The sequence below is a fragment of the Trachypithecus francoisi genome, unplaced genomic scaffold (genome assembly GCF_009764315.1).
Source record: "Trachypithecus francoisi isolate TF-2019V2 unplaced genomic scaffold, Tfra_2.0 Lachesis_group16, whole genome shotgun sequence".
NCBI lineage: Eukaryota > Metazoa > Chordata > Mammalia > Primates > Cercopithecidae > Trachypithecus > Trachypithecus francoisi.
The window spans coordinates 71,633,056-71,655,523 of record NW_022681461.1 but is presented as its reverse complement, the minus strand read 5'-3'; the positions used below and the strand labels follow the sequence as shown (position 1 = coordinate 71,655,523).

At 49.5% G+C, this 22,468-nt stretch overlaps 1 protein-coding gene across 7 annotated transcripts in view; it reads left to right on the top strand.

The window, feature by feature from the left end:
• COL27A1 (collagen type XXVII alpha 1 chain) overlaps positions 1-22,468 on the top strand; it is a 157,941-nt gene that overhangs the window by 132,432 nt on the left and 3,041 nt on the right. For 5 of the 7 annotated variants that reach the window (XM_033237698.1, XM_033237699.1, XM_033237700.1 and 2 more), the window contains 19 exons: positions 664-720; positions 910-963; positions 1,122-1,175; positions 1,448-1,501; positions 2,293-2,346; positions 2,457-2,564; positions 3,035-3,142; positions 4,310-4,417; positions 13,036-13,089; positions 13,590-13,652; positions 13,968-14,021; positions 14,180-14,215; positions 14,339-14,356; positions 14,576-14,611; positions 14,966-14,992; positions 17,503-17,568; positions 19,439-19,607; positions 20,641-20,750; positions 22,235-22,453. In XM_033237698.1, the coding sequence (XP_033093589.1) occupies positions 664-720; positions 910-963; positions 1,122-1,175; positions 1,448-1,501; positions 2,293-2,346; positions 2,457-2,564; positions 3,035-3,142; positions 4,310-4,417; positions 13,036-13,089; positions 13,590-13,652; positions 13,968-14,021; positions 14,180-14,215; positions 14,339-14,356; positions 14,576-14,611; positions 14,966-14,992; positions 17,503-17,568; positions 19,439-19,607; positions 20,641-20,750; positions 22,235-22,453 (1,449 nt within the window). Of the gene's footprint in view, positions 1-663; positions 721-909; positions 964-1,121; positions 1,176-1,377; positions 1,502-2,292; positions 2,347-2,456; positions 2,565-3,034; positions 3,143-4,309; positions 4,418-13,035; positions 13,090-13,589; positions 13,653-13,967; positions 14,022-14,179; positions 14,216-14,338; positions 14,357-14,575; positions 14,612-14,965; positions 14,993-17,502; positions 17,569-19,438; positions 19,608-20,640; positions 20,751-22,234; positions 22,454-22,468 lie in introns of those variants that run through there. The other 2 variants (XR_004443599.1, XR_004443600.1) reach the window with 2 other exon arrangements.

Genomic DNA, 22,468 nt, shown 5'->3' with positions numbered 1-22,468 from the left:
GCAAGGATCGGAGACAGGGACTCTTAGATAGAGGGTGAAGAACTCTGAGCAGGTCCCATCATCTCTGCGAGCCTCAGTGTCCTCATCTGTGAATTGGGATAATAATCGCATCTGCTTCACAGTGCTGCGCTGCAGATATCATGAGTCCGCCTGTGTCTGGCCTGGAGCAGTGCCCATGCGTGCCAGCTGCTGGAGTTGGTGCTACTCCCTGCCAGGCGTCGCGCATCATTCCATGGAGTCCTCACCACTCCTTGACGGGCATCACACACTGCCCCCTTCACCCCACCCCACTCCTCTCCATTTCCCTATTCCCCAGCTGAGGAGAGGAGCTCAAAGATGGGAAGGGACGTGTTGCAGGGCCACGCAGCTGATCCTTTGCCAGCCGGGATGTGAACCCAGCTGTCTGAGCTCCCTGACTTCCTGCAGGATCCTACAGCTCAAGGGCGTCCGGAGGGCACAAAGTGCTGTTCTGTGTTCCACAACCCTGGTTCCACACCAGCCTGGGTCTGGCTCAGACACACCTACCCTTCCCTCTCTAGTTTGTGCCCCATCTGTAACCCTAAGCAGGCTAGACTTCATCTCTGACGAAGCACTTTCCGTCTGGAATTCCCCACATTCCCCAGGAGCAGGCGGTTTGCCCTAAAGCTGGTTCTGTGTCCACAGGGGGAGCAGGGCGAGGACGGCAAGGCCGAGGGGCCCCCTGGGCCACCTGGAGATCGGGTAAGCCCCCTCCCTCCCTGGGCCATGGGGAGTCCTAGGTGGAATCTGGGCCTCCTGCTGCATGGAGAGGGGTGGGCCGATCAGGGGCCAGGTCCCTGAGAGCTCCGCAGAGGGCATGGCTAACAGGGCCCAGGGCTGGCATCCTCGGCACCTGGTGGCCCAAATTTTGCTGTTGTCTTTGTCATTTAGGGCCCTGTGGGTGATCGAGGAGACCGCGGGGAACCGGGGGACCCTGGGTACCCTGTAAGTATCAGAGCTCCCACCTGCTGGCAGGATCAGGCATGTCTGGGAGATGGGGGATGACACACGTCTAGAAAGAACAAGAACTTCCCAGGCTTCTGTGCTGCCTCCCAGCCCCCTGCAGGATGGGCCCCCCTCACCTGTCTCTCTTTGGCTTCCAGGGACAGGAGGGTGTGCAAGGCCTCCGTGGAAAGCCAGGCCAGCAGGGCCAACCCGTGAGTGGTGCCTCCTGTCCCATCCCTGCCTCCCGCCCTGAGTGGGGGGGCAGTGGGAATGAAAGAACTGGACCCTTTAAAGCTTAAAAGAACCCTCCCTGCAGGAGGGTCTGGGGCAGCCATTTCTGTTTCTCCTGCCCTGACTCTGGGGATACCCCCAGAACCTGCACCCCCAAACCCCTCCCCACCCCTCCCCCTCCAGGCGGAGACTGGCCACCCTCCCCGGGAGAGAATCCTGGGGCTGCCTTGCGTCATCTCATCTTGGTTTGCAGGGGCATCCGGGACCCCGGGGGCGGCCGGGACCCAAAGGATCGAAAGGCGCAGAGGTAAGAGGGCCGGGGTTTCAGCGGGGAGACTGAGTCCCGGGAAGAGGGAAGCCTGACCCACAGTCACACAGCGAACCAAATGCAGGCTGCAGAGGCTGCGAGGCAGGGCAGGGGGGCATCCCACCAGGAGCCCGGCAGGCTGCTTCTGGCTATGACCCCATCTCCCTTCAAATAGCCTGAGCGAGGAGGGATGATCAGCCCCATTTCACCGGGACTCCAGAAGGGGAGCCGCCTGCCTGAGGCCAACCAGAGTGACTTGAACCCAGGGCAGTCAAGAGCCAAAGCTGGCCTCTCTCCCCCACACCACACTGTAGAGAGAAAACTGGGAGAAGTCAATTGAGGGGGACTGGAGGAAGAGGAGGCAGAGACAGGGTGCTTGAGGAGGAGACACTTCCTGCCTCTACCCTTGGGCCCCTGCCTTCCCCCAGACTCCAGGCTGGGCCAGTGCTCTCTGAATGCTGTTTCCCTCCCCCTGGTGCAGCCCCTCACCTGCACGCCTCAGTGATACCCAGTCTCTAAAGGATCCGGTGGAGCCGTGGCCTCTGGCTCCTCCCAGGAAATTGCCAGTGCCAATGAGGGGGACACCAGGGCCCAGAGCAGGCTCAGAGACAGCCCCGGGAGGTTCCAAGGCCAGCCCTGGCCCCAGGCTTCCAGGCCAGAGTGCTTGGGCACATCTTTGGCATCAGGTGTTCACCCAGAGGCCCACAATCCTCTCAGTCCCTCCTTCCAGAGCCCCTAGTGTCCCACGCCTCTACCGGGCAGCCTCCATCATGTGGCCCTTGATTTTTCAGGGACCAAAGGGAAAGCAAGGCAAGGCGGGGGCCCCAGGCCGGAGAGGGGTCCAGGTGAGTGACTACAGCTGCTATTTCCAGCCAGCCTCCCTGCCCGCCCCCACGCCCACCCTCTCCTCCTTCCCCCGCCAAATGCCCTCACCAGCTTTTTATGTACCCCCCAGGGCCTGCAGGGGCTGCCAGGGCCCCGGGGCGTGGTGGGGAGACAGGGCCTCGAGGGCATCGCTGGACCAGATGGGCTTCCTGGCAGGGACGGGCAAGTGGGACAGCAGGTGAGTGGGGCTTGGTGTTAACAGATGGTGGCTCCATTCGGGACCAGGTGTGGGGGAACTTCCCCAGGCCATGGGCCAGAGGAGCCCGTTTAGAAACTTGGATGGGCAGAACCAACTATCCAGGAGTTTCCCTGGGGTGGGCAACCGTCTCGTCCCCTGGCACCTGGGAGTGTGGACCTTCTGACTGTCTCTCCTGGATGTCAGCATCCAGAAAGACCGTCCTTTCCTCCCCTGCCTGGTGGATAGGGTTCCTGTCCCGCTCCTTCCTCACTCAGAATCCCGCCCTTCCCCACTCACAATCCTCAGCTCCTCCTGGTCCAGCCACGTCACACACAGGCCGTCTGACCTCCATCCTGGAGTGTGACCCCTTCCTCCAGCTACACCCAGGGTTCACCCAGGCGTTGAGCCATCTGCTTCCTTGGCTATTTCGTGAAACACAAGAGACCCTCCTCTGCCTGCTTTCTTAACAGGGGGAGCAGGGAGACGATGGGGACCCTGGCCCCATGGGCCCTGCTGGGAAGAGAGGAAATCCAGGTGTGGCCGGCTTACCTGGAGCACAGGGACCCCCAGGATTCAAGGTCAGATACCTCTTAATCCACTTACCCACTCTCTGCCCTTCCTGCCTTGATGCAGACTCTAGTGGTTCCGACCCTTTGGGCACCCATGTCCCAGGGCCTGTGTGAAAATGGAGTCCATATTGTTGACCTTTCTCGGGGGTCCTGCCCCAGGCTTGAACTAGACTGATAGTTCATCGGGGGAACTATAAATACAGCCCCTACCAGGCCCTTGAAACCTTCAATTAGTTTTTGAATTGTCCACGGGCGCCCTCTCGTGGACATTTGTGGAACAACAGATGTTGCTTGCAGCCGGGATCCCCAAGGCATCTTAGAAAGCTTGCCAGTGCAGCGTGGGAGGAGGGGGCGGCCGTGAATCCGTTGGAGCCAAGGGCTGGACTCTGAAGGGGAGATGTAGATGAATGACTCAGTCGTGGTTCTTGCCCTTCCTAGGCTCGAGGTTTAATTGAGGAAAGGTTGGAACCCTCTGAGACACAGGAGGCAGAGGGAGCGATGGCCTTGACCCAGGGAAGATTTGAATGAGAATAGAAGGGGAAAAGGTGGCTACGCAGTGGCTCACGCCTGTAACCCCAGCACTTTGGAGGCTGAGGCGGGCGGATCACTTGAGATCAGGAGTTCGAGACCAGCCCGGCCAACATGGGGAAACCCCGTCTCTACTAAAAATACAAAAATTAGCCGGGCCTGGTGGCGGGCGCCTGTAGTCCCAGCTACTCGGGAGGGTGAGGCAGGAGAATCGCTTGAACTGGGGAGGCGGAGCTTGCAGTGAGTTGAAATCCCACCACTGCACTCCAGGTTGGGCGGCAGAGCAAGACTCTGTCTGAAAAAATAAAAATAAATAAATAAATGGGGAGGAGGCATTCTAGGGGTGTGAGCTGAGGTTTGGAGGAGGGAACTGCATGCTGTTGGGGAAAAGCAATAAGGAGGAGAGGAATTGCAGGAGAGGAGCTGGGAAGGCAGGGCCCAGAACGCGAGGGGAGAGACAGAGACCTTCCTCTTTGGGAGGTGAAAATCTTGTCACCCCCACTCCACCAGGCCTCCATTTGTTGCCCCAGCATTCTGCAATCTCGAGTACCCTGTGGAATCACTGTTCTGGCTGCCCTAGGCCCCCTCCACCTCCTCCTCCCTTAGAACCCCTTCCCACTTTAGTGATTTTTTGTGTGTTTCTTTAAGGGTGAGAGTGGGTTACCCGGACAGCTGGGTCCCCCTGGCAAACGAGGGACGGAGGGCAGAACGGGGCTCCCTGGAAACCAGGGGGAGCCTGGGTCCAAAGGCCAGCCGGTGAGTGAGCCCCAAAGAATACACGTGCCCACACACGCATGCACACACTCACATCCACCTACATGTACAAACACATGCACACTCACACACACACTAACACACTGACCCAGATGCCACCTCCTTGCTCTGTGACAAGGGATAAAATCTGGGTACCAGGTACCATTCTGCCACCCCTCAACCAGGTGGTGGGGGAGGCTGAGGAAAGAGACCTGAGTGGTCCCTTCAGAATGAGGAGAAGGTGATCACAACCAGAAGGTGGGCTCTGCTGACTCTCAGTCCAGTGCTCATTCTGTGCCTCACTGCCTTCATCCCCGTCCCAGAGGCTACATTCAGCTCACCCCACCTAGAAAAAGAAGGAAGAATGAACAGAGAATAAACAGGGCAAATAGAAAACATATAGCAAGCTGTTTCAATACCCCAGTTAAAGCTGAGATTGTCAGAGTGGATGAAAAAGCAAGACCCAACTACATCTACTGCTACAAGAAATCCACTTCAAATATAAAGATACAAGTAGGTTAAAGATAGATATAGAAAAAGACATACTGTGCTAACATTCATCCCAAACAGCTGGAGTAGCTATTTTGATATCAGATGAAACGGACTTCAGAGCAAAGACTACTAACAGTCATAAAGATGGTCTTTTCATAATGACAAAGAAGCCAACTTATCAAAATTGCATGAGAATCATAAATGTTTATGCACCTAACAATAGATCTTCAAAATAGTCAGGCAAAGACTAATAAAGCTATGAGGAGAAATAGACAAAATCACAATTATACTCAAGGATTTCAATATATTTCTCTCCTAATGGGTAAAACAGAAGCAAATAGAAGATCAGTAAGGATGTCTTGAACTGTATTATCAACCAACGTGACCTAATTGACATTTATAGAACACCATGTCCAATATCAGCAAGATACACATTTGCTGTAAGTTCATTCAGAACATTTACCAAGACAGACACTATTTTGAACCTTAAAATCAATCAATAAATTTTATTAATAAAATATTTTAGTAATATAAACAATATAAATATTAAATAATTTACTTAATAGTATAAATAAATATTTTATCAATACATTCTTTAAAAATTTAAAAGGATTCAAATCACACAAAGAATGTTCTCTTACCATAATGAAATTAAATTATAAATCAGTAACAGAGAGATCTGAAAAATCTCCAAATATTTGGCAACTAAGTAACAAGTGTCTAAATGACCCATGGGTCAAAGAAGAAATCAAAAGGGAAGTTAGTATTTTGAATTGAATGAAAGTAAAAAACAGCATGTAAAAGTTGGCGACATGCTGTTGATATATAGGGAGATCTTTATAGTAATAACTTCTGTGTTAGAAAAGAAGAAAGGTCTCAAATAAATGGTCTCAGATTCCATCTTAAGAAACTGAGGGTTGGGGCTGGAGAAGGCAAATTTAAAACAAAGTAATCAGAAGGAAGGAAATAATGAAGATCAAAAATAAACCAAAAAAAAAAAAAAGGAAAATCAAAAGTTAGCTTTTTCAGATCTGTAAAACTGATACTCTTGCCAGACTAATCAGGAAACTAAAAAAAAAAAAAAAAGAGAGAGAGAGAGAGAAAGAATATAGAAGTTACTAATATCAGATCAGGGATAGGGGAGCAATGTCACTACAGATATGACAGAAATTAAAAAGATAATAAGGAAATATTATAAACAACTTTATGCCAATAAATTTAAAGACTTGGATGAAATGGGCCCGGTGCAGTGGCTCATGCCTGTAATCCCAGCACTTTGGGAGGCCAAGGTGGGCGGATCACGAGATCAAGAGATCGAGACCATCCTGGCCAATATGGTGAAACCCCGTCTCTATTAAAAATATAAAAATTAGCTGGGCGTGGTGGCAGGTGCCTGTAGTCCCAGCTACTTGGGAGGCTGAGGCAGGAGAATCACTTGAACCCTGGAGGCAGAGCTTGCAGTGAGCTGAGATCACACCATTGCACTCCAGCCTGGGCAACAGAGCAAGACCCCGTCTCAAAAAAAAAAAAAAAAAAAAGACTTAGATGGAATGGACAAATTCTAAAACTACCAAAGGTCACTCAAGAAGAGACTGATAACCTAAATTGCCTTATATCTATTAAAGAAATTGAATCTGTGGTTAGAGCTTCCCACAGAGAAAACTCTGGGCCCAGATGGCTTCACTGGTGGATGCTACTAAACATTTACAAAAGAAATAATAACGGCCAGGTGCGGTGGCTCACACCTGTAATCCCAGCACTTTGGGAGGCTTAGGTGGGTGGATCACGAGGTCAGGAGTTCGAGACCAACCTGACCAATATGGTGAAACCCTGTCTCTACTAACAATATGAAAAAAAAAAAAATTAGCTGGGTGTGGTGGTGTACACCTGTAATCCCAGTACGCAGGAGGCCGAGGCAGGAGAATCACTTGAACCTGGGAGATGGAGGTTGCAGTGAGCCAAGATCGCTCCATTGCACTTCAGCCTGGGCGACAGAGAGAGACTCCATCTCAAAAAAAAAAAAAAAGAAAGAAAGAAAAGAAAGGAAAAAAAGAAATAATACCAATTCTACATAACTATTTCAGAACATTGAAGAGGAGAAAAATAATTCCCAACTCTTTCCTTGAGGCTGATAATACCCTGATGTCAAAGTCAGACAAAGACATTACAAGAAAAGGAAACAATAGACCAATATGCCTCATACATATAGCTACCACAGTTCTCAATAAAATTTTAGTTCGACGAACCTAAGAATATATAAAGATAATACATCAAGACCAAGTGGGGTTTATCTTAGAAACACAAGGATAGTATAACATTTGAAAATAAATCAATATAATTCACTGTATTAACAAACTCAAAAAGAAAACCCATTTGATCATCTCAGTAGTTGCAGGAAATGCATTTGACAAAAATCTAACTCCATTCTGATAAAAACTCTCAATAGACTAGATATAGAAGTTCCTCAACTTGATAAAGGACATCCATGAAAAACCTAGTCAACATCATACTTAATAGTGATTGACTGAATGCTTTTTTCCAAGGAGCAGAGCAGAAAGAAGTCAAGAATATCTGTCCTTACCACTTCTTTTCAACATTGTACTGGCAATTCTTGCCAGTGCAATAAGGCAAGAAAAACAAATAACAGGCATTCATATCAAAAAGGAAGAATTAAAATGTTTCGTTTGTAGGAGAAATGATTGTCTATGTAGAATAACCATTGGCATCTACAATAAAGCTACTAGAATAAGTGAGTTTAACAAAATCGCAGGACACCTGATCAATATGCACAAATGAATTGTGATTGTATAAACTAAGCAATATGCATAAATGAATTGCATTTCTATACACTAATCAATGTGCACAAATGAATTGCATTTCTGTACACTAGCAACAAATGATAAGAAATGGAAATCTAAAAAGCAATACTATTTATAATAGCATAAAAACATGAAATACTTAGAGATACATCTGACATTAGATGTGCAACATATGTACACTGAGAACTATAGAACACTGGCAAGAGAAATTGAGGAAGACTTAAATAAATGGAGATATATACTGTGGGCATATGTCAAAAAACTCAATATTAAGATATCACATTTATTCAAATTGGTGTATAGATTCAACACAATTCCAATCTAAAGCTTATCAGGTTTTCATGTAGAAAATGACAAGCTGATCCTAATATACATATGAAATATAAAGGACCTAGAATAACTGAAACAACACTGAAAAAGAAGAGCAAAGTTGGCAGACTAATGGCACTTGATTTCAAGACTTATTACAAATCTGCAGTCATCATGAAACTGTGGTATTGCCATAAATGAACTAATAGATCAAAGGAATAGAATAAAAGGCCCAGACATATACCATACATATATGGGCAACTGTTTTGTTTTGTTTTGTTTTGTTTTTTGAGATGGAGTTTCACTCTTGTTGCCCAAGCTGGAGTGCAATGGCACGATCTTGGCTCACTGCAACCTTCGCCTCCTGGGTTCAAGCGATTCTCCTGCTTCAGCCTCCCAAGTAGCTGGAATTACAGGCATGCATCACCACGCCCAGCTAATTTTGTATTTTTAGTAGAAACAGAGTTTCTCTATGTTAGTCAGGCTGGTCTCAAATTTCCGACCTCAGGTGATCCACCCACCTCGGCCTCCCAAAGTGCTGGGATTACAGGCATCAGCCACCACGCCTGGCCTGGACAACTGCTTTTTAACAAAAGTGCAAAGACAATTCAGCAAGTACAAAATAGTCTTTCCTAACAAATGGTGCCAGACAAGTGATGCCTCATAACATATACAAAAATTAACTCAACCTGGTTCTTACATCTAAATGTAAAACTGAAAATTAAAACACTTCTAGAACATAGAAGGACATCTTCAAGAACTTGATAAAACAAGGATTTCTTAGATATGATACCAAAAACATGACCCGTAAAAGAAAATGTGATAAATCAGACTTCAACAACATTTAAAACTTTTGCTCTTCAAAGGACACTATTAAAAGAATGAAAAGACAAGTCACATACTGGGAGAAATTATTTCTGAATCATATATCGGATTAAGGATTTGTATCCAGAACCTACAAAGAATTCTCAAAACTCAATAATAAAAATAAGCAGCCCAATTTTTAAAAATGGGCAGAAGATTTGAATAGACACTTCAAAAAAAGTATACAATAGCAAATAAGCACATGAGAAAAAGATTAATATCATTAGTCATTAGACAAATGCTCATTCAAACCACAGTAAGATGCTACGGCACACCTATTAGAATAGTGAAGAGTTTTAAAAGACTAACCATACTGAGTGTTGGCAAAGACATGGAGCAACTGAAACTTTCACACTCTGATAATGGGAATTTAAAGTGGTACAATCACTATGGAACCAGTTGGGCCACTTCTTTGAAAGTTAAGCATATCCCTACTGTGTAATCCAATCATTCCACTCATATATATTTACCCTACATAAATAAGGACATTCAGCCACACAAAGAGTATACTTGAAGGGGCTTAGCAGCATTACTTATAATAGCCCCAAATTGGAAAAAACCTCAAATGTGTATCAGCAGGTGAATAGATAAAGTGTGGTATATTTATACAATGAAATATAATTCATCAGTAAATGGATCAACTATTAATATATGCAACAACATAGATTATTCTCAGAATAATTAGGCTGAGTGAAAGACCTCAGATAAAAAATAGTATAGACTGTGTGATTTCATTTATATAAAATTATAGAAAATGCAAACTAATCTGCATGGAAAGAAAATAGATCAGTGGTTCTTGGAGATGGGAGGGTAGGCAGGAAAGAAAGATTATAAAAGGGTGTGAGGAAACTTTGGGGCTATGGGATGTTATTGTCTTGGCTGTGACCATTATAAACATGTATACAGAATGTCAAAACAAATCAGATTATACAATTTAAACAGTACAGTTATCATCTTCAGTTTTACTTTAGTAAGACTGTTTTTAAAATTACCCCTTCTTTGCACCTGATGGGTGTATAGGAGACAGCCATCAGAGTGCAAAAATGAACAGTTAGGACATCTCACAACTGGTTCTGTGAAGCCAGTATTATCCTGATACCCCAACCAGAAAAAGGTGTCACAAGAAAGAAATCAACAGACAAATATGCCTTATGAATACAGATACAAAAATCCTTAATAAAATACTAAGAAAACCAAATTCAGCAATATGCCTAAAGGATTCTACACCATGACAAAGTGAGATTTATCCTAGAAATGCAAAGCTGGTTCAACTGTTGGAAATCAATGTAATACACTATTAATAAAATAAAGGACAAACATTATACAATCATCTCAATAGATGCAGAAAAAGCATTTGACAAAATCCAACACCCTTTCATGATAAAAAAAAAAAAAAACACAACAATCTAGGAACAGGAGGGAGCATCCTTAACCTGATGAAGAATATCTGTGAAAATCCCACAGGTATCATCATATTTAATGGTAGAGGACTGAACACTTCCCCCAAGATCAGGAACAAGCCAAGGATGTCCACTGTTACCACTTCTATTCAACATTGTACTGAACAAAATGATTAGAACTAATAAACCAAAGTTTGCAGGATATAAGATCAATACACAAAAAATATTGTTTCTATATATAACATACAAACATCAATTATATTTCTATACACTAGCAATGAACAATTCAAAAATGAAATTAATAAAACATTTCCATTTATAATGGCATCAAAGAGAATGAAACAGGAATAAATCTAACAAAAGAAGTGAAAGAAGCTGGGCTTGGTGGCATGTGCCTATAGTCCCAGCTACTCAGGAGGCTGAGATGGGAGAATCTCTTGAGCCCAGGAGTTCAAGTACAGCCTGGGCAACAGTTCAAGACCCATCTTAAAAAAAAAAAAAAGTGCAAGACATGTTCACTGAAAAATTCAAAATGTTGATGAAATAAAGGAAAACCCAAATAAATGCAAAGACATCCCATATTCATAGATCATAAGACTTAGTATGGTTAAGATGGCTGTACTTACCACAAACAGAGCTACAGATTAAATATAATGCCTATCAAAATCCAAGCTGACTTTTTCACAAAATCTGACAAATTGATCCTAAAATTCATATGGAAATACAAGTGGCCCAGAATACCCAAATGTTGATCTTTAAAGAAGATCAAAGTTGGACAACTCACACTTCCCAATTTCAAAACTTATTACCAAAGTATAGTAATCAAGACAGGAATAAAACCTCACATTTATGTCCATTGTTTTTAACAAGAGTGCTAGGGCAATTGAATGGGAAAAGAATTTTTTTTCAGTAAACAGTGCTGAGACAATCACACAGTCACATATCACATACAAAGAAGTAAGTTGGACCTCTGCTTCACACCACAGGCAAAACTTAACTAAAAATGAATTAGACCAATGTAAAGGCTAAAACTGTACAACTATTTTTTTTTTTTTTTTTTTTGAGACGGAGTCTTGCTCTGTTGCCCGGGCTAGAGTGCAGTGGCCGAATTTCAGCTCACTGCAAGCTCCGCCTCCTGGGTTTACGCCATTCTCCTGCCTCAGCCTCCGGAGTAGCTGGGACTACAGGTGCCCGCCACCTCGCCCGGCTAGTTTTTTTGTATTTTTAGTAGAGACGGGGTTTCACCGTGTTAGCCAGGATGGTCTCGATCTCCTGACCTCGTGATCCGCCTGTCTCGGCCTCCCAAAGTGCTGGGATTACAGGCTTGAGCCACTGCGCCCGGCCTACTGTATAACTATTAGAAAACATAAAAACACATTTTTATAAACTTGTGTTAGGTAATAGTTTCTTAGCTAAGACATCAAAAGCACAAGCAGCAAAAGCAAAGTACATAGATTGGATTTCATCAAAATCAAAAACTTTTGTGCTTCAAAAGGCACCATCAAGAAAGTGAAAAAACTCACAGTAGGGAAGAAAGTATTTACAAATCATATATCTGATAAGGAACATGTATCTCTAATATATAAAGAACCCTTACAACTCAAGAATAAAAAGACAACCCAAATTTAAAATGGGCAAAGTATTCAAGTAGACATTTTTTTCCAAAGGAGATACGCAAATATCCAATAAGCATTTATAAGACAAATCAAAACCACCAAGAGAACCACCAATAGCTCAATAAAGCTATTATCTTTTAAAAACTAACAGGTAGAATTTAGATTAAATGGGACCCTCTCGAAGCCTGACCCCTCAGCCTACCTCCTTCAGCACTGGGTCTTGACCTGCCTGGTCTTATTGTATCCTTCCAGCCCCTTTGGGAGGGAGATGACATAGTATCCTATTTTACAGATGAGGAAACTGAGGCTCAGTAAAGGGAGGTGACTTGCTCCTGATCTTATAATATAAGGCTAGGAGGTTCTAACTGATGGCTTTCTGCTCATGAGCTTGAAGGCCAAGTCCCAAGAATGTGCAATAATGGCAGGCTCCTCTGTCCCCGGGGGGCCCCAGCCTTCCCTTCTTGGCTCAGGCCCCAGCATCCCCCTTTGCCAATTGCTCTCTTAACCTTTTGCAAGATTGGGAGCAGAGGTCAGGACAGGAGGCCAGAGGTTCCTGAAATTGTTCACACTGGGTTTGAATCTAGCGCAGTCCACAACATGGTGTCTGTGTGACTTTCAGTAAGCTCCTGCCCTCTCTGAGCCTGTTTCCTCATCTGTGAACAGGGGTTATGGTGTGTCCCTGGGTTGATGTGGGAGCATGGAAGTGTGGCGGTACAGGCAAAACATCCAGCACATAACAGGCCCTCAGCGAACTGGGTTATTTTTAGGGGATCCTTCCTTAACAGAGCTTCTCAGGGCCGTGGGAGGAGGCTGCGGGTCCTGTTATTCTGTCCCTTGAAGACCTGGGACAGGAGCTCCTGAGTGTGGCAGAGCCTCCCCTGTGGAACTCCTGAGCCAGGCTCTGCTTTCTCATCTGACAGAGATCACAGGCTCCCCTTGGAGCACAGGTGGACAGGCAGCTATTCTGTGGGCTGTTCACACTCACTTGATTGCCTCACAGAGGAGTCACCAATATCCCTGGAGAGGCTGGGAGGGAAAAGGCAGGCCCTGAGGCGCTGGGTGGCTGGCGGGACATCTCGCCATGACCTCACTTGCTCCATCACTTCCTGTTCTCCCCGCAGGGCGACTCTGGCGAGATGGGCTTCCCAGGAATGGCAGGTCTCTTCGGACCTAAGGTACGGACTCCCACTGCTCACTGTTCCTGTGGGGTCCTATCCATCCACCCCATTCATTCATTTATTCATTCAACAAATATTTATGGAGCACTGAAAACATTGGCTGGAACACAGCCAGAATCAGGCACGAACACCCTCATCCCCCAGTACTCCAGCAGATCTAGGTTCCAAGCCCAGTTACACGATTACCTGCCCTGTGCTTTGTGCAAGTCACTTAGTCTCTCTAAGCCTTGGTTTCCTCATCTGTAAAATGGGAGCAATGACAGTAGAAGACTTGCAAAAATAAAGACCAGAGGCATATGCCGCACAGCACTGAGCCAGCACACTGCTGGAACCTGCTGAATAATTGTAGGTGTTTCTTACTCCTTCTGGGGCCTCTCAGGTAAGGCCTCTCTTGACAGGGAGGGCAGAGGTTGGCAGACTCTAGGAGTGAGGGAGCTGTGGGGCCCCTTTACCCAGCGACTGCCAAGTACAGACAGCCCTTTCTCCACTTCCCACAGGGCCCCCCTGGAGATATCGGCTTCAAAGGCATCCAGGGTCCTCGGGGGCCACCTGGTTTGATGGTGAGTCCCCTCCCTGCTGTCGCAGCAGAGATGATTGTTCTAGGCCCAATCTTCATCCTCCTCGATTCTTGAGCCCTCTCTGCCCACAGGCTTGGTTCCCACCTTCACTCCTGCCATTCTCGCCAGCTTGGCCCCCATCCTTCCCTCCTTCCACTCTTGAAGCCCACCCCTAGGCATGCAGGAGGGGCTCAGGAGATGCATGGCCTGGTCTCCGTTCCACTCCCTTGCGATGCTCGGGCAGCTCTCCACACGCTTCCCGGTATCTGTTCCCCAGGCCCTGGAACAAGGACACATGAGCCTTTCTGTCTCCTTTAGGGAAAGGAAGGCATCATCGGGCCCCTCGGAATCCTGGGACCTTCGGGACTCCCGGTATGTGCAGGGGTTGGGCAGGAAGACTCCTGGGTCCCCTTGCCTTCCTGGCTCCAGATTGACTCTGTGACTCAGTGCCAGTCTGAGCTTCAGTTTCCCCATCTGGAAATGGGGCTTCCCCTCTGGGCCCTGTCTCACTGGGCCATGGTTTGTTGCAGGGTCCGAAGGGTGACAAAGGCAGCCGTGGGGACTGGGTAAGTGGATAGGCTGGGGCTGAGGGGCACAGCACTGCATGGGTGGGGGAGGGGTGGGCTACCAGGGTGAGGCCATGGCTCAGCCAGGTTCCCTAACTCTCCCCTCCTTCTGTCTCCCTCCAGGGATTGCAAGGTCCGAGGGTGAGTGGGCTGGGCATGAGGGCTGTGGGGCAGGGCATGGGGCGGGCAGCCTGCGTTCTCCTCCCGGTGGCACATTCTCTCCCTCCGGACCTCCGTCATCCCGTCTGTGCCAGAGGAACCATTGTCCCAGGGTCCCAGGTCTGCTTGAGGTGGGACTGGGATGGGGAGAGATGAAGACCCTGTGGACCAGGGCTCACTCCTCTTCTCTTGTTCCCCCAGGGTCCTCCCGGCCCCAGAGGGCGGCCCGGCCCCCCGGTAGGTAACTGAGTGCTGGGTGCATCTTGGACTCCTGGGGTGTTCCTTTGAAGGAGACTCAAGGCTTCACCAGCAGACTAAGCCTTGACCCTGAACCTCACAGGGTTCAAATGCTTCTTGTAGCCCACAGACTCCTAGGAGAGTATAGGACATCCCCCAAACATTCACTTTTCCCTACGTGGGGTAACGCCTAGGGGCCAGGCCTCCAGAAAAGCATAGACCAGCCCAGTGGGGCCCATCAGGCCAGCTTGGCAGGTCCTGCATGCTCTGATGGCCTCCCCAGTCTCCTGACACACTTCCAGATTGCAGCACACTGTCCCTGTCATTTGACTGACCCGCTGTCTTCTTTTGCAGGGTCCTCCAGGGGGTCCTATCCAATTGGTAAGTTGGAAACATTCTCTTTTGCCTACTTGGGATAAGGCCTGAGGGGTTCGGGGGAAGAGGTCGCTGGCCCTCTCTGGCCCTGGTGGCTAGAGCCCTAAGCTGGGTCTAGGGATGCCCAGGTCATTTTGTCACTTCATACTGGAGACTTGGACCTGGAAGCAACAGAAACAGCCCTGGGCCAGGAGGCAGGAAACCTCAGTCTTTGACGTGCCCCTAACTGAATCTGGGAAGATGCTCCAGCCACTGGGTTCATGGCCCTACCTGTGTACTCCATACACGTAGGCTGATTGCAAGGGTTCGTACATCTCAGATTGTGAATCCAAAGAGAGTTGGGGCCGGGCATGGTGGCTCATGCCTGTAATCCCAGCACTTTGGGAGGCCGAGGTGAGCAGATCACCTGAGGTCAGGAGTTCAAGATCAGCCTGGCCAACAGGGTGAAACCCCATCTCTACTAAAAATACATAATTAGTCAGGCATGGTGGGTGGCACCTGTAATCCCAGCTACAGGAGAGGCTGAAGCAGGAGAATCACTTGAACCCAGGAGGAGGAGGAGGCTGTAGTGACTCAAGATGGAGCCACTGCACTCCAGCCTGGGCAACAGACCAAAACTCCATCTCAAAAAGAAACAAAAAACAAAAAAAACAAAGAGCGTCGGGCCAGGGGGCAGATTGGGGCCCCTGCGTTCTTCCCTGGTGGCCACTGTGGCACTGTCTGAGAGCATGACACCTCCCAAGCCCTGTGACAAGTTCATACACATTTTACTATTGCACGGTAGCTAGACGACTATTACCATCAGGCCCCGAGAGCGTCCCAGGGCATGGCCTCGAGGAAAGACTGACTGGGCCAGGAGCCCTTGAGCCATGTGTCACTCAGAAGCTCTACTCTCCTTATGCCTGCTCTCACTGCCCCTCCCTCTGCACCGTCCTCAAAGACAGAGTGACAGCCCTGGCCTCTCCTCTGCAGCCTTCCCTTGTCCTTCTCATCAGTAAGAAAGGCAAGGAAAGGAAAGTGAAAAGATCCAGGAAAAACAGAAAATTAGAGGATTTTGCATGTTTTTTTTGAATAATCACTACTAACACTGATTGAGTGCTTGCTCAATGCCAGACACCATTAGAAGTGCTTTTTTTTTTTTTTTTTTTTGAGACGCAGTCTTGATGTGTCACCCAGGCTGGAGTGCAGTGGCATGGCATGATCTCGTCTTACTGCAACCTCCTCCTCCCAGGTTCAAGCAATTCTCCTGCCTCAACCTCTCCTGCAGCTGGGATTATAGGCATGCACCACCACACCCAGCTAATTTTTGTATTTTGGTAGAGACGGGCTTTCACCATGTTGGCCAGGCTGGTCTTGAACTCCTGACCTCAAGCCATCTGCCCACCTCGGCCTCCCAAAGTGCTGGGATTACAGGCATGAGCCACCGCGCCCGGGTTACAGGTGCTTTTCATGTATTCACTCATGTGTTCCTTTCAGCAGTTCTTGTGAGGGAGTTTTATTATCAGGTCCATTTTCAAGATGAAAGAACTGAGGAAGGGAGTTAAGTAGCTTTCCCCAGATTACGCAGTTAGTAAGTGTCAGGTCTGGGATGTGACCCTGAGGAGTAGCTCCAGAGTCCCTGGTTCTGGACCCCAGGCCTGAGCTTTTGCTGTTTTCATGGCAAGACCACAGCTATGTCTCTGCCAACCCCGGTGGTAGGGCCAATTGGGGGTGCAAAGTTATATTAGACCATTATAGTGCGAGCCAAAGGAGAAACATGGGGACTGGGGGCATAGAGAAAGGGGGCCTCCCTCTTCTTAGCCTGGAGTCAGAAGCTTCGGGAGAGGCTTCCCATCACAACTGACATCTGTAGGATGAGTCTAGGGCAGCTTTTCTGAGACACAGTGCAACTGACATTTGCATAATTCTTTGCTGTGAGTGACTGTCCTGGAGGATGTTTAGCAGAATTCCTGGCCTCTAACCATGAGATGCAAGTAGTACCCCCTCCCCCAGCTTGAACAACCAAACTGTCTCCAGATATTGCCAAATATCCCCTGGAGGGGGCATCATGGCCTCTCCTGGAGAACCACTGGTGTAGGAGATAGCCAGATGGTGCATTGAAGGGAGGCAGAAGTCCTCCAGGCAATGAGAACAGCATGTGCAAAGGCCCCATGGCCAGATGGAGCATGGTATTTAGGAACTTAGAAGTACTATAGTGCGGCTGGTGCCAGAGCACATACGAGGAAGAGGAAAGAGACATACATGGCTCAAGGCCACAGTGTTCAAACTGGGTCTTATAACCATGTTGAGGAGTTTGAACTTAATCTTGAGAGCAATGGGGAGCTGTTAGTATGTGGGGAAAGGGAATGGCAGAGTCAGCTTTGACCATCTGCAAAGAGAGGAAAGACCGAGAGTTCCGAAGAGGACATATGACTTGGCTAAGATCCTGCCAGGGAATGTGGCCCTGGGGCTCCCGCTTGATGAGTGTGGAGAACCCTGGGGGGCCACGATGCATACCCTGTCTTTTCCCTGCCCAGCAACAAGATGATCTTGGGGTAGCTTTCCAGACGTGGATGGACACCAGTGGAGCATTCAGACCAGAGGTATCTCCAGGGGCTCTCCCCACCGGGATCCCTTCCTGGGAGAAACACAAATAGATAATGGCCCCACGTGTGGTCAGTGCCCTCCACATGGCCTGCATGGAGCATTTCAGAGTCCTGGTCTTGGTGGCATCTCACATCCACAAATGGGGGTTGGTACTGAGGCTCAGAATGGGCAGTGAGTCCAGGGTCCCATGGCCAGTGCAGGCAGAGCAAGGCCAGAAAGAGGCCCTGAGCCCTTGAGCTTTCTCCGGAGGCCTCTCAGAGTCTCCGAGTTCTTGCTGGCTGGAGTCAGGCAGAGAAGCTTGCCCACAGCCCACAGCAGCTTCCCAGGGCTCACCCCCATGTTTCTTCAGGAGCAAGAAGCTCATGGTTAGCCCATGGGGCTCTGCTAAGACCCTGGCCTGTGGTCAACTCAGCTCCAAGACTCCAGGCTGAGAAGGGACTCCTATGTCCTCTAGTCCAGCCTTGGTCTGGAGCCCCCTTTGCGGCCTTGTTTTCTTCACATGATGGGGAACTTGCCCCCAGCTCAGACCTCCTACGAACATTTCTGTTTGTTCCTTGTGCTGGATGCTGAGACAGATGGATGGCCAGTCACAGCCTTGACTTTCACAGGGCTCACAGTCTAGGGTGGAGGACAGCGTGGATGAGCCCCCTACCATCTATGTGGGGAGGTCCACTCTTTCCTGTGGAAAGAGAGAGGGACACCCAGGATCCAGTGTGGCTGGAGAAGGGAAGCATTTCCTTCCATCTCTAGAGGCCAGTGGTGCTGCACAGGAGAGCGCTGACCTGCAACATCCTTAACAAGATGAAGGAAAGTGGCTCAATTTATCAAGCATCTCCTACCCACTCTGCATTGGCGGTAGAATAGAGGCTTATTTCTCATGCACATAAAAGTTAATTGACTTGTTGATGAGACACTTTGGCTACCTGCCAGGGGCTCTGCCCTCTTCCTCTCCCACTCATGGCCCCCAAGGTCACTCCACACCAGGGGGAGGCACCACCAGGGAAAAAGAGTGTAGAGAATTGTGCAGGAGGGTCTCTGGGCCAGGCCTCTATGGGGCTGGCATCACTCCACTTCCATCCCGTTGGCTAGAGTACAAATAAGGCTGGAAATGTAGTCTGTCCAGGCAGAAGAAATGGATTGGGTGAGCGGCTGCTGGTTTCTGACACACGTCCACACATGCGTGCACACACATGCACACACACACATGACCTCTGCCACCCCCAGTGGAAGGAGGGTTTATTTAGCTCTGATCTGTAGCTCTGGAAGCTGAGGCTTAAGGGAGAATTCTGGCCAGGGTAACCCTGAATGGCCGGCTCTTTAGCATGCGTTGTCTGCTCCTGCCCCCTAGTGGAGAACTGCTCCCTCTCTGAGCTGAAGTCCTCCCAGCGCTTGTGCCTGCTGGCCCCAGTCCCGTCTCCTGGTGCCTCACAGAGACCCTGGCTCCCACCCTAGGGGACCCCAGTGGGGGCTGTGTGCTCCCCAAGTCAGCTCCCCCCAGCACCTCCCCTTCCTCCACAGATAGAGATTGGGGGCCGCTTTGCAGATAGAGATTGGAGGCCACTGCCAAGTGTTCCATGCACCCCCGCCTGCCTTATTCACAGGGCTCTGCCTGTCCCGTATCAGAGAACATGGTCTGACCCTGAGCTCTTTTCAAGCCTCTGAGCCATCGTGATAGCCCTTCCTCCTGCACTTTGTCCCTGGCCCATTTTCTTATCTGCAAAATAGAGAGAAGCCCAACCCCTGCTCTAGCCATGACCGTGGAACTGATATATTTCCCAGGTCATGAGAACCTGGGGCTGTGGAGGCTTGGACCCCAGGCTGGACCAGGACCCTAAGGTCCCAGTGGCCACCCTCTCCTCATGACAGGGTTACAGCTATCCGGACCGGCTGGTGCTTGACCAGGGAGGAGAGATCTTTAAAACCTTACACTACCTCAGCAACCTCATCCAGAGCATTAAGACGCCCCTGGGCACCAAAGAGAACCCCGCCCGTGTCTGCAGGGACCTCATGGACTGTGAGCAGAAGATGGTGGATGGTGAGAAAGCTTCCTGCCGGGGGTGGGAGCACCTGGCGTCGGGGAGCTAGGGCAGGTGGAGTATTTGATTTCCGCCTCATTCTGGCTGAGTTTTTGTCCTCGGCGAGACAGATACACTGGCAGTCATTTATTCACTCAACAGTCACAAAGTCTCACAATATACCAAACTTTGTGCTTCCTGGGGTAGGGGGAATACAGAGGAGTGGTCCCAACCTTCCAGAGCCCCCAGATCCACATGCTGGGGATGACCATTTCAGTGCAAAGAGACAAGAGCTCTGGCAGAAAAAGCCCCTGAGGCTGCAAGAGTCCTCACCCCCGGGGCCCATCCTGTCACAGGCTCCTGGGCGAGCCAGGATTTTCCCCCTTTCTGAGCATGAGGACTCTCCTCTGTCTTGTGTGAGCTGATGTGGTGCTGTGAAGGACCAGCTGAGCCAGACAGACCTGAGTTCCAATGTCAGTCCTGCCTCAAACTGGGTCTGTGAGCTGGGGCAAGCCATGGCCCCATCCCGAGCTGCCCTTGCCTCCTGTGCACAATCGGCTGGGTCTAGATGGCCAGTTGTTCCACTCTTGAGCTGCAAAGCCTTTGGCTTCCTGAGAAGGCCAGTGGGGAAGCCAGATGTGAACAGCAGCGCTGCCCGATGGGGTGGGAGCCCTGACTCCTACCCTCCCCTGGCCGGCCCTAGGAGGAGCCCTAGGCCTGAAGAATCCATTCCACTAGATGATCCCCAGTCCCTTGTGCAAGTGGCCTAGCGTCTCTCAATGTCAGTTGTCTCCTCTGTAAAATGGTTACCTCCCAGTAGCAACATAGGCAAGTACTTAGCCCTATGACCCCCCTCTTGGGGCTCTGCCAGCTCTGAGCTCTGCCCAGAAGGTTTCCTTCGATCTCTTGGTTGGAGGAATCCCTTTTCTGCCCACTCACCCTGACTTCATGCTCACCTGGGGCTCGGCAGGTCACAAGATGCAGGGTCCATCTGCAGAACCAAGGTCTGGGCTCATCCCCAGATACGTGCATCACCTCCATCCCACACTGCAGGTACCTACTGGGTGGATCCAAACCTTGGCTGCTCATCCGACACCATCGAAGTCTCCTGCAACTTCACGCATGGTGGACAGACGTGTCTCAAACCCATCACGGCCTCCAAGGTACCCATCAGCTCTCGCACTGCCCCTCAGGCTGTCTCTCTCTATCCCCAGCCTGCCCTGGCCACAACCAACCCAGGTTCTGTTCCGAGCTGTGCCTGTCTTACTGCATGCCCTTGGGAAAGTTTTCTCCTCCTTCCGAGACTCAGTTTCCTTATCTATAAATTGGGAGTGAGTCAGACTAATCTGTGGTTTCCAAACCCTTTCGAGTCATATGATGCTGATGATTCTTTCTTCAAATAGAATCTTCTGCCTGATATCTAAAGCAGAGCAGTTGGCCAAGCTGGCCTGGCTTGGGGAACCATGAATCATCAGCGTGAAATAAAAGAGAAAACTAGCGTGATGTTCAGCTGAAGCGTGTTGCATGAATTGTGTATGCAAATACTTAACTCATGTTCAGTGCCTGCGTGCCACGTGCCTGTTTCTGGGCTGAGCATTTTAGGTGGTGGAGGGTCACTGAACAGCACACCAAGGCAGGTGGCACATGGGACCTGACAGCTCCCTTGCGCAGGGGTCCTCAGTGGATTGTGGGTCTGTAGTTCCACTAAGCCTTCTGAATTTGGGGGCAATTTATGCCACAGTGAGAAGCTGCTCTGGCTTCAGGGGAAAGGAATCCTCCCATTTCATCAGCCACACCCCCTGGGAGATGGCTTGTGCTGACTGGGTCAGACTGGCAGTTTGAGAATCTCTAGGAGAGGCAGCCAGCCAGTTGCCAGGTCTTTGCTGGGTCCCTGTCATGTGCCAGACCCTCAGCCAGGACAGGGAAGTCAGACTCGAAACTGCCCCTTCGGCCAGAGCTCACTGTCCAGCAGGGACTTGGTGACCTCCACAGGCTCTCTTCCCTGGTGACTTGAAGGTTTTGGGGTCACACGGCAAACCTGCCTAGCAGAGGGGTGAGGCTGGAGTTGGCGCCTGGTTGGCAGCATGAATGCCCGACTGGGTCACCTTCCCCATTAGAAACAATGGCAGTGAGAGACCCTGGCTCTGTGTGGGAAAGCCCTGAAGCCATAAATCCTGCCCTGTTGTTTGTTCTCAGGTCTGCCATTTCCGGCAGCACCCCACCCTACCTCACAGGGGTCTTGGGACTTAGGAAGGGTCTAGAAAGCACCTCTTATTTCCTCTGCACTCCGTGAGCCTCTCAGCCTTGGTCAAAACCCTCTCCCTCACTGAGCCCCTGGATCCTGGCTCAGCCCAAAGACCCCCGATACAGTAGGGGAGCGGATCAGATGACATCAAGACCTTTGAAGCTCTGGCTCTGGACTCAGGCAGGCCCTTCCCGCTTACACAGCCAAGAACCTGTGAGACCAGCTCACGCAGACCTTAGTTTCCCTGTCTATCAAGGAGGCACACGTCTGGGAGCATATCAGGAAATGCTTGCCCGGAAGGGGCCTATCCCTGTTCCCTTGTTAGAGAAGCAGGGAACTCTTGGTGTGTGTGTTGTGGGGGGCGGGCCGTCTGAGCTGCTCACTGCCGTTGCTTCTCTACAGGTCGAGTTTGCCATCAGCCGGGTCCAGATGAATTTCCTGCACCTGCTAAGCTCTGAGGTGACCCAGCATATCACCATCCACTGCCTTAACATGACAGTGTGGCAGGAGGGCACAGGGCAGACCCCAGCCAAGCAGGCCGTGCGCTTCCGGGCCTGGAACGGACAGATTTTTGAAGCTGGGGGTCAGTTCCGGCCCGAGGTGTCCATCGATGGCTGCAAGGTAACTCTGAGAGCC